Source organism: Ailuropoda melanoleuca, chromosome 2 (assembly GCF_002007445.2).
Source record: "Ailuropoda melanoleuca isolate Jingjing chromosome 2, ASM200744v2, whole genome shotgun sequence".
NCBI lineage: Eukaryota > Metazoa > Chordata > Mammalia > Carnivora > Ursidae > Ailuropoda > Ailuropoda melanoleuca.
The window spans coordinates 199,478,569-199,488,962 of record NC_048219.1 but is presented as its reverse complement, the minus strand read 5'-3'; the positions used below and the strand labels follow the sequence as shown (position 1 = coordinate 199,488,962).

Here is a 10,394-nt window from a genome sequence, read left to right as displayed (position 1 = left end):
AAAAAAAAAAAAGCTGTGGGAATACTTCCCATGGGTCCCAGAATGAGAAATTGGAACTATGCTGCGTCTGTCCCTGTGGGTCGGCGGTGCTTGGTGTTGGCCCTGGGCAGCCAGGTCACACCCGCTTCAGGGCTGCAGGAGCTGGGGAAGGGACCCCAAAGGGAGGAAGCCTTCTGTCCTTTCAGAGGCCAGTACTCTTGGCCTTTGTCAGTGGCCGGAAGCCTGATTTTCTCTTGAGGCAGTTGTCACTGTGGCCATGTGGGGCAGTCCCTGTTAGGGTCGTGGGTCATGCTCCCCCACAGCCTGTGCTCCTGCCGTAGCCGTCTTCCCTCTGCCCTGCTAGTTCCTGCGGGCCGGAATGGCTGCCGGTGCCTAGCACTGTGGCTGCCCCGCCTGTTGTGTGCTAGTTGGGAATGGCTTCACTCCCTTCATCTTGTGGGGCGACATGAACGGCAGACACACTGCCAGGCGGTGGCCCCAGACCTGGCAGCTTCAGGGCTGGAGAACATGGGTCTTGACCACCAGAGCCACTCGAGCCTTGAGTGATTGTCCAGACTCTGCATTGCCTAGAAAAGCAGCCCAGACCCAGGAGCTGCTTGCCTTTCCTTCCCGGTGAGCTGGGAACACGGGGTCCCTGTGATACGCTTGTCGTGTTGAGGGTCCCAGGCAGGGGTGTTCCTGACACAGTGTCTGCTGAGGTGACCAGCCTGCAGTGGTGGGGACTCCAGGAGGGTGAGAGTAGGGGATCGGGGCCTGGAACTCTGGCTGCGGGCGCCACCGTGCTCTGCTCCCAGGAAGTAGAGATCTGAGCGCCCTCTCTGGGGGTTTCCTTGGTTGGGCTGCTGTGGTGGACCAGACGGACAGTTTTGGGCCTCTCCAAGCTGTGACTTGCAGCCACATGCCTCCCTTGTCCTGGTTTTCTTCAGACCGTGAGCAGCAGGAATGGAGCTGCCCCGCAGTTGGGCCCGAGGGACCTGAGTGGCGCTCAGCTTCCTGTGTCCTGCTGAAGCCTTCAGCCTGGATTCTGGGGATGCGGCCGTAGCTGGGCTGCACGCATCTGCTGTGCCTTGTCCTCCGTGTGCACTGGTTCTGGGACTGGGCTGCCGGTCCCGGTGAAGAAGTGAGCAGGGCCACGTTCCTTACCTGGCTGGGCCAGGGTGAGCGCGGACACCTCACTGGCCTGCCTCTGGCTCCTGCACGGAGGGCGGCCTGCGCGTCCCTAGGCCTTGCCCAGCCTGCCTCGTGTGGGGGACTGTGTGCCGAGATGCTGCCCTTGGCCCCTTGGCCCCTTGGCTCCTGCCAGGACCTGCCCCACCCAACTCTCCTGCGAAGTCCCCGGCACCCCGGGGCCCAGGGTCTTGTGGCTCGCCTCCTGCTCAGGATCAGGGTTGGGTAACGCGCCGTGCTGCGTTCAGGTGTGGCCTGTGTGCTGACCCCTCCCTCCCAGTTACATGCCTTGGGAAAGGCCGCTGATTGGCAGTTTCTACTGATGTCTCACTGTGGAGCCAGCAGGGCCCAACACGGACCTCTCTGCCTGGGGGTGAGCGCGAGGTGGGCTCCCAGGTGTGTGCAGAGTCCTTGCTTGGAGAACTGTCCTCGGCACCATGGGGCACCCACTGCCCCCAGGATGGGCCTTCCGTCAGCACCGGTGCGCACAGCAGTCCCTGCTGGTGTAGCATGGTGAGCTGTGATTTTTTTTCCTTTTTAAGTCTGGCCACTTTAGATTGACGCTAAGACGCCCCCTTGTTGATAGGTGCTTGGGGATGTGGGAACAGCCTCTTTGGAGGATCCGAGTCCCTGGGCCTTGAAAGCCCTTTCTGCCTCTGGACAAGATGCTAGGCCACCCTCGCCTCCGCCCAGCGCCTCAAACCCTGCGTGGGTCCTGGGACACCCAGCCCCTCCTCGTCACTCTGGGACTGTGCAGACTACCTCTGACTCTGAGAACACAGTGGCTTGGTGTTCTCAGGAGCCTGGGGAGCCATGTGGGCAGGGGCTAGGGGACCCCCAGGGGTGTTGTCATCCTTCACGGAGCCCCCGTGTTGAGCCGTCTCAGCCCCTGACTCATGGAGGGTCAGCATCAAGAATGTGGTTCTCAGCCCACGGATGGACGCCCCTCTGCCGGCTGTGTCCTGGTGCCCAGACTGCTGGTCTCTGCTCAGTCTCTCTGCCACCCACTCGGCACCCCTCAGTCCGGGGACCGTGTGTAGTTGTCTGGGATACTTGCGTATCCAGGATGAAGCATCCGGGAGAGCGTCGGTTTTCAACTCCGAGCTGGTGTGAGGGTGTAGCTGTCCTAAGAACTGACTTGGGGGCGAGAAAGGGAGCCCTTTCCGAGGGGTGTGGCTTCCAGCTGTGCAGGGGAACTCAGATAATGCATGCTGGGTTGGTTTTCTGTTTTAATTCATAGACTTTGTTGTTTAAGAGTCTTCTAGGCTTACAGGAGAATGAGTGAGTGCTGGTCCATTTCTCATCCCTTCCCTGAGGGTCTCCACCTGCTACTAACATCGCGAGGCTTGCTTTAGCGTGGTGTGTTTGGTACAAGAGGCGGCACGGGTCTGTTCTTACTAACTAGGCCTGTGGTTCACGAGACTCTCCTGGTACTGTCCCTACTGTCATACGGGCTGGCCTCGCTGACGTCCCCACTGTCGTATGGGATGGCCTCGCCGACGTCCCTGTCATATGGGATGGCCTTGCTGCTGTCGCACTGTCGTACAGGCTGGCCTCGCTGCCGTCCCCACTGTCCCCACTGTCGTACGGGCTGGCCTCACTGCTGTCCCTACTGTCCCCACTGTCGTATGGGCTGGCCTCGCTGCTGTCCCTACTGTCCCCACTCATGGGCTGGCCTCGCTGCCGTCCCCACTGTCGTACGGGGAGGCCTCGCCGCCGTCCCCACAGTCGTATGGGGAGGCCTCGCTGACATCCCTACTGTCCCCACTGTCGTACGGGGTGCCTCGCTGACGTCCCCAGTGTCGTACGGGCTGGTCTCGCCGCCGTCCTCACAGTTGTACGGGGAGGCCTCGCCGCCGTCCCCACAGTCGTACGGATTGGCCTCACTGATGTCCCTACTGTCCCCACTGTCGTACGGGGTGCCTCGCTGACGTCCCCACTGTCGTACGGGCTGGTCTCACCGCCGTCCTCACAGTCGTACGGTGTGGCCTCGCTGACGTCCCTACTGTCCCCACTGTCGTGTGGGCTGGCCTCGCCGCCGTCCCCACTGTCATACGGGCTGGTCTCGCCGCTGTCCTCACAATCATACGGGGTGGCCTCACTGACGTCCCTACTGTCCCCACTGTCGTACAGGCTGGCCTCGCCGCCGTCCCCACTGTCGTACGGGGTGGCCTCGCCGCCGTCCCTACTGTCGTACGGGGAGGCCTCGCCGCCGTCCCCTCAGTCGTACGGGGAGGCCTCGCCGCCGTCCCCACAGTCGTACGGGGTGGCCTCACTGCTGTCCCCACTGTTGTAAGGGATGACCTCGCCGTCCCCACTGTCGTAATGGATGGCCTCGCTGCTGTCCCCACTGTTGTACAGGATGGCCTCGCTGCCGTCCCGTCATAAGGGATGGCCTCGCCATCCCCACTGTCGTACAGGGTGGCTTTGCTGCCGTCCCACTGTCATACGGAATGGCCTCGCTACTGTCCCCACTGTCGCGTGGGATAGCCTCACTGCCCCACATCCCCATTCCCTGCCCACTCGTCCCTTTAAACATGTTATCGTGCCTCACTTGGTCATCCCCACGTGTGGGGCCTTTACGGTCCCTGCACTTGCTCCATGACCTGATCCACTGCCTAGTGCCCGGGCCTCTCTGCTCTTGGAGGATCTTTTCCTTTGTGCGGAGGGTACATTTAGTTTTTCTGAACACAAAAGGATAAAAGAAGAAAGGAGAAGAGAATGTGGGTGAGCTCGCTGGCTCCTCGTTTTGGGGATGGTCACTTCGACCTGTCCCACCGCTCCGCTGATGGGCCGCATGCCCCGTGTCCCCGCAGCATTCCCGCGTGGACCCCGAGGAGCTCTTCACCAAGCTGGACCGTATCGGCAAGGGCTCCTTTGGGGAGGTGTACAAGGGCATCGACAACCGCACCAAGGAGGTGGTGGCCATCAAGATCATCGACCTGGAGGAGGCCGAGGACGAGATCGAGGACATTCAGCAGGAAATCACCGTGCTCAGCCAGTGCGACAGCCCCTACATCACCCGTTACTTCGGCTCCTACCTGAAGGTGCCTGGGCGGGGCCGGGGCTTGCTCTGTGCCAGACCCATGCTTAGGTCAGTGCCGGTGACAGCTGACCCCGGCCCGGCCTGCCTCTGGAGAGGTGGAGGGATAATGCCCGGTGTCCCATGCGGTTGGAGCTGGGGGGCCCTTGGGAGTCCCTGTACCTGCTCAGAAGGTCTGGGCTGGGTCTGGCCCCCCGGGGGGGACAGTCGGGAGGAAAGGCCTGTTCTGAAGGGCGAGGGACCCCAGCCGTTGAACACAGACTCAGCTTCACAGTGCAGTCGTCCCCTCAAAATAGCCACCCCAAGGGCCAGGGAGACGTGTAGGACGTGAGTGGGGTCTGGTTAGCTCTGAAGTGGCCATGGTGACCCATCGCCTGGCTGTGGACATCTCCCAGGGCTGGAGCAGCCCCCATGGGACAGCGCCGGGGAGCCCTGCCAGGGGCACTCTGGGACCTCTGCAGCCAGAGCCCAGTGCCAGCTCCTGGGAGGCCTGCCCAGGGGGGAAAGGGATGCTTGGAGTGCTGGTACGTGGAGGCCGAGTGCTGGCTGGGGCTGCCATCTTCCCGGTCGGATTTTTGATGGGGTGTCAGCCACTGGTCCGTCTGCAAAGTGGTTGTATTGATGGGAGGGGAGCTGGATGGGACTGCTGGGGCCCTTTTGTGGTGGGTCCCTGAGGGGCCGGAGGCCCGAGTCACCCCTGCTGGGGAGTGTGTGTCCTGGGGGCCCGGCTGGGCTGTGCCCCTTTGCTCTCTGCCCCGTGCTGACGGATGTTTCTCTGGTCCCAGAGCACGAAGCTGTGGATCATCATGGAGTATCTGGGCGGCGGTTCTGCACTGGACCTGGTGAGGTGTAGGCCGCAACGGCGGGCAGCTTGCCACGGGGGAGCAGACAGGAGGAGGTTGCTGTGGGGGCTGTACCGGCAGCGCCCCTGGACCCACTGTCTGAGGACCCCCGCCTCCTCTCCTCTGCTGTTCCGCTGTATCGCGTATTGGTTCGGAGCTGTCTAAGCCGGACAGCAAGCTGCGGCTTGTGCGGCGGGGTCCTGGGCCTGTGGGGTGCGGGCGAGCTTGGGGCCCCCAGGCAGACAGGCTCGGCAGCGTGGCTGAGACCCCCTGTGCAGCAAAGCAGCAAGCAGGTGCGCGCTCTCAGGGGCTGTTCCGCACTCCCGCCTGCCTCAGCACACCAAGCTTCATGGTAGTGAGGAGTTGTGAAGGGGGCGGGAGGCCCCGCCGTCTGCGGGGTAGCCACCCCTCCCCCGGGAGAGAGGTGGTCGAGTTAGGGCCCTGGCGACGGGTCTGGAGTGGCGTGGAAGGAAGGGCTGGTCTGTGTCCGGGGTGCCTGAGGCCGTGCCCTGCCTCCTCTGCCTGCAGCTTAAACCCGGCCCCCTGGAGGAGACCTCCATCGCCACCATCCTGCGCGAGATCCTCAAGGGCCTGGACTACTTGCACTCGGAGCGCAAGATCCACCGAGACATCAAAGGTCCCTGTGCCCCCGACCACAGAAGTGCCCGGGTCGCTGGAGGGCTCTGTGGCTGGGGGTGCTGGGGGCCCGGGACCTTGTAGCTCAGTGCTCCCGGCCTTTATTCTCTCCCGCTGTCGGAAGCCGAGCAGTTGTCGGGTAGAACGTACTCGCCCGTCCCCGTGCAGTGCAAACTCAGCCCTGCAGCGTGTGTGAGAGGGGACGGGCCTTGCTCACGGTCCCCCGTCCGAGTGTCAGCTGCGGGTTTGAGCCACCCCACCCTGTGAGCCAGCCCCGCTGAGCCGGGGAGGCAGCTGGGAGCGTGAGGCCAAGGGCCAGAGTCCACTCGCCTGCCGTGCCGTGGCTCTGCTCTTGGGGTTGTCATCAGAGGCAAACACCGGGAGGGCCCTGGAGCTCGTGTGGGGGGTGCCCAGGCGGGACCCCCATGCTTGCAGCCATGCACCTGCCGTGCCTGTGGCCCTGGGTCTCTGGCCTGCTGGCTGGAGAGGAAAGCTAAGGACGTGCTGGTGTCCCCAGGTGGCATGTGTCTCCTGGGGCAGCTGTGTGCAGGGTGGGGCCTGCACGGCGCGGAGGGTGACACCTGCTGTCCTGTGTTGAGCAGCTGCCAACGTGCTGCTCTCGGAGCAGGGTGACGTGAAGCTGGCCGACTTCGGGGTGGCGGGGCAGCTCACGGACACGCAGATCAAGAGGAACACGTTTGTGGGCACCCCCTTCTGGATGGCACCCGAGGTCATCAAGCAGTCGGCCTACGATTTCAAGGTGGGCACAGTGGTGGGTAGGACAGTGGCTGCGGCACGGCCCGGGGAGCCCCCAACAGCCACGGTCCTGTGTGGCTCTCTGTCCAGGCCGACATCTGGTCGTTGGGGATCACAGCCATCGAGCTGGCCAAGGGCGAGCCTCCGAACTCTGACCTCCATCCCATGCGCGTGCTGTTCCTGATCCCCAAGAACAGCCCGCCCACCCTGGAGGGCCACCACAGCAAGCCCTTCAAGGACTTTGTGGAGGCCTGCCTCAACAAGGACCCCCGATTCGTAAGCCCTGGCTCGGGGGCAGGCTGCGAGGGGCCTGAGCAGCAATGTGTGTGTGGGGGGGTGCTGCTCCTGAGCCGGGCCCCAGGGGAGGTGCGTGGGCCTGAGGCCCCCTCCCTGGGGCTTAGCTCTAGGGGACCTTGTGGAGAGCATGCACTGGGGGGTGGAGGTCCCCCCCCAGCCTCCTAGTTGCTCCTCGCACCGGCTCCCCTGGGGAGCTCGGGGAGCAGTGAGCTCCGGGGCCTGAAGGCAGAGCTCAGCTCTCCCCGGCACCGGTGACCGCGTCCTTTCCCCCGGCAGCGGCCGACCGCCAAGGAGCTCCTGAAGCACAAGTTCATCACACGCTACACCAAGAAGACCTCCTTCCTCACCGAGCTCATCGACCGCTACAAGCGCTGGAAGTCGGAGGGGCACGGCGAGGAGTCCAGCTCCGAGGACTCGGACATGTAGGGGCCCCTCCGACGGTGCTCACCCTCACGGCCTCGGGCCTTTGGCCCCGGGCCCTTGAAGGCCGGATGGCCCTACTTAGCATTTAGGGCCATGAGGTTGCCTCCAAAATAAGTGGGAGGCTAGAGAACGTGTGGGCCTTGGGACCCCCAAATCCCAGCCCCCAGGGCCCTCACCACCCTTCACCTTCCACCCCAGTGATGCAGACGCTGAGGACGGAGAACAGGGTCCCATCTGGACGTTCCCCCCCACCATCCGGCCAAGTCCGCACAGCAAGCTGCACAAGGGGACAGCCCTGCACGGCCCCCAGAAGGTCTGACCTGGCCAGGAGGGTGGGGGGGGTTGCTTCTGGGGGTGGCAGGCACCCTGGCATGGGTGCTTCCACAGGCTGTGCCTTGTCCGGAGCTCAGAAACGGGGGGGAGGGAGCACGCCTGCCCCCTGCGTGCACGCACTCTTGTCTGCCTTGCTCACAGCCCTGGCTTTGACCTTGCAGTCTGCGGAGCCTGTCAAGAGACAGCCGAGGTCCCAATGCCTGTCCACGCTGGTGCGGCCTGTCTTTGGAGAGGTGAGGGCTGGGCCAGGGGACCTCCTGCGGCAGAGGGCTGTAGTGCTGCTCTGCAGACGCTTCCGCAAGGTGTTAGATGAGGCTTACGGTGAGGGCTGCTGGCCACCCTGTGGGGGTGTCTGGGTCCCTGGGAAGCCACTGTGGTTGGACCTGGATCTGGGGGCCAGGCTTTCTGTGCAAAGGGGCAGAAGTGGCTAGGACAGAGTACCTTCATGTGACCCTCCCGAGTTCTCAGCCTGCTGGGGTCCTTGAACAAAACTACTGTTCTGTGACGTTTTATTCTGAATTGCAAACACGGGACGGTCACCTGTTTAGAGAGCCTGGGAGGCTCAGTTCTCGGTGTTGGGTGTCCAGCCCAGGGCAGGGAGGCCTCAAGGGTGACCCTCCACTGGTCCTTCAACCCTACGTGTCACCTGCTGATGGGTGGTAACACCCAGGAATACGATGCAGCCAGGTACCCCCACACCCGGGTCACAGTCCTGGTTCCCACCCCAGGTGACAGCCCCCAGAACCCAGCGAGGGAGGACAGGATGCTGAGAGCCTATCTGAGGAAAGTGGTAGGGTGGGGGGGCCTCAGGGTTCAGGCAGGAGAGCGCCCACCTGGGGGGCCTGGAGTGCAGGGGAGGAGGTTGGAGAGGAGCAGGTGGCAAGAGAGGGACTGTCACAGGCTAAGGCACCGGGAGCTTGGGGGGCACAATGGGCAGGGCCTGGGAGAGAGGTGGTGAACGTCAGAGGGGCTGGCGGCCTGCCAGCTCTGGATCCCCCCTGGGCTGCTCTGAGTGGGTGGAATGGGTGCTGAGGGACAGGTGAGGTGCGGGACTGTGGGCCGCTGGAGCCCCTGCATGGTGTGTGCTGGCCTGTGTGTGGGGAGGATGGGGGGAGCATGGCTTCATCCAGCGTGTCAGGGCTGGGCCTGAGATCGAAGCTGCTGGAGGCGGTGTCCTGGGAGGCAGCAGGCTCTTTCCCCTTTTGTTCCTGTGAGGGATGTGGCAGAGCCTGGGGCTGACCTGTTTCTAACTGCTACCGGCCACGTCAGCTGGAGGGCGGGGATCCTCCATGTGGTTCCCACAGCGTGAGTGGTAGGGAGGCCGAGGGTCAGGGTGTCTTGATCTGGCTGTGTGGGGCACTTGGGGCTTCTGGGCTGTTTCTCCAGTCCACTGGACCTGAGCCATGGGCTTCTGTGACCCTCGGTTGGGAGGAGGCCACGTGGTTAGCCTGACCCGCGGCCGCGTGAGAGGCTGGTAGAGACCCCTCTTGAGAACCAAGACCTGAGACTGCCTGGGGCGTCGGAGGGGGGGGTGGGCAGCACCTGCCTTCCTCACCGGAGCCTCTGGTGCCTGGAGGGACCCAGCCCATCCTAGCTCCGTGGTGGAAGGACCACTGGGGTCTCTGTTGCAGGTGGAGGCGTGGTGCCCAGGGTCCCGGGGAGGGGCCGGGAAGCCTCGGGAGCGAGCCTCCTGTGACAGCCTCCCCGAGGGCCCTGCGCTTAGGTGGGAGCTCACGGTAGGGCGCACGGTGGTCTCTCCGCAGCTCAAGGAGAAGCACAAGCAGAGCGGCGGGGGCGTGGGGGCACTGGAGGAACTGGAGAACGCCTTCAGCCTGGCTGAGGAGTCCTGCCCTGGCATCTCCGACAAGCTGATGGCTCACCTGGTGGAGCGGGTGCAGAGGTGAGGCCGTCACACTGGAGAGGAGGCTGTGCGCGTCTCTCCCACTCTCCTTCGTACCCGCCTGCGTTTAGTGGCTGTACCCACGGGCTCGGTTCAGAGAGCAGGCCGCCTGCTCCGAGCGCCCTGGAGCCCAGAGCCGTCCAGGCCCGCCTGGCCTGCGCTCCAGGCCAGGATTCTTCTCTGCAGGTTCTCCCACAACAGAAACCACCTGACGTCAACCCGCTGAAGGGCGCCGCTGCTCGCGGAGCGCGGGGAGAAGGGTCATTGTGAGGAGCTCCATCGGGCCTGGGCTGATTTGGATCCCCCCGTGCTGCGGCCACGTGGGCCTCGCTGCCGGGTCACAGCCTCCCCCCGGCAGAGGGCCCTCCCGCAGCCACCTGGACTGAAGAGCGGGGACTGTCGGGGCCCGTCTGCCTCCTCCCCTGCCCGGGGGGACGGTGGCCACGCTGGTCGTAGATTGGCCTTGTGTCCGATCAGGTACCGTGTCTCCAAAGTACTCAAGTCAGCCAGAACTTTTTTTTTTTTTTTTTTAAGAAAATGAACTTCCTCGCTTCCCTGAATGTTCTGAGGTTAAGGTGTTAGTTTTCATAGAACATTGAGAGGCTCCTGCCACTTTCAATAAAGACCTGAATTGGAGAGATGCTGGTGGCGGGTGGGGCCCAGTTCCTGGCTTCTGAGTCCTTGTCACGGCATGTGGTGACCGTGGGGCCGCTGGCAGGAGGGCAGGGCGGCACGCAGGGTGTGGGAAGAAGCCCTTTATCTGGCACTGCGCGCATGGTAGCACGAACGAAGACCGTGTGTCCATTTTCTTCAATTTGTTAGGAACGCAGGGAACTAATAAATTAGAGGCCCTTGGGGGAACTCTGGTTTCCGCTTCTGCAGAGCTCTGTGGGGCGGGCACCAGAGGGGCTTCTGCTGGGCTTGCGTGCAGCACGCGTCACAGGGTCCTGTTCTAGGCCAGTCCTCAGCAGGCGCTGCTTGGGGAGAGGAGAGGGTG

The 10,394-nt window shown here is 63.6% G+C and overlaps 3 protein-coding genes across 13 annotated transcripts in view; 1 reads left to right on the top strand and 2 right to left on the bottom strand.

Annotated features, from left to right (window-relative positions):
• BOK (BCL2 family apoptosis regulator BOK) overlaps positions 1-10,394 on the bottom strand; it is a 173,047-nt gene that overhangs the window by 17,908 nt on the left and 144,745 nt on the right. The window lies entirely within an intron of this gene.
• On the top strand, positions 66-10,038 carry STK25 (serine/threonine kinase 25). Of its 2 annotated transcripts, XM_034655588.1 has the most exons (10): positions 565-4,214; positions 4,996-5,052; positions 5,581-5,689; positions 6,291-6,448; positions 6,535-6,720; positions 7,018-7,163; positions 7,363-7,477; positions 7,659-7,730; positions 9,261-9,397; positions 9,584-10,038. In XM_034655588.1, exons 2-10 carry the CDS (start codon positions 5,017-5,019, stop codon positions 9,621-9,623), a joined length of 999 nt encoding a protein of 332 aa, XP_034511479.1. In that variant the 5' UTR covers positions 565-4,214; positions 4,996-5,016; the 3' UTR covers positions 9,624-10,038. The 2 variants fall into 2 exon arrangements, with proteins under 2 accessions (XP_034511480.1, XP_034511479.1); XM_034655589.1 differs by lacking the exon at positions 6,535-6,720 and having other exon boundaries at positions 66-4,214; positions 9,584-10,037.
• FARP2 (FERM, ARH/RhoGEF and pleckstrin domain protein 2) overlaps positions 9,911-10,394 on the bottom strand; it is a 63,784-nt gene continuing 63,300 nt past the window's right edge. For 6 of the 8 annotated variants that reach the window (XR_004623709.1, XM_034655582.1, XM_034655580.1 and 3 more), the window contains one exon: positions 9,911-10,371. The gene's annotated coding sequence lies outside the window, so the exon portion shown is untranslated. Of the gene's footprint in view, positions 10,375-10,394 lie in introns of all 8 variants that reach the window. The other 2 variants (XR_004623710.1, XM_034655581.1) reach the window with 1 other exon arrangement.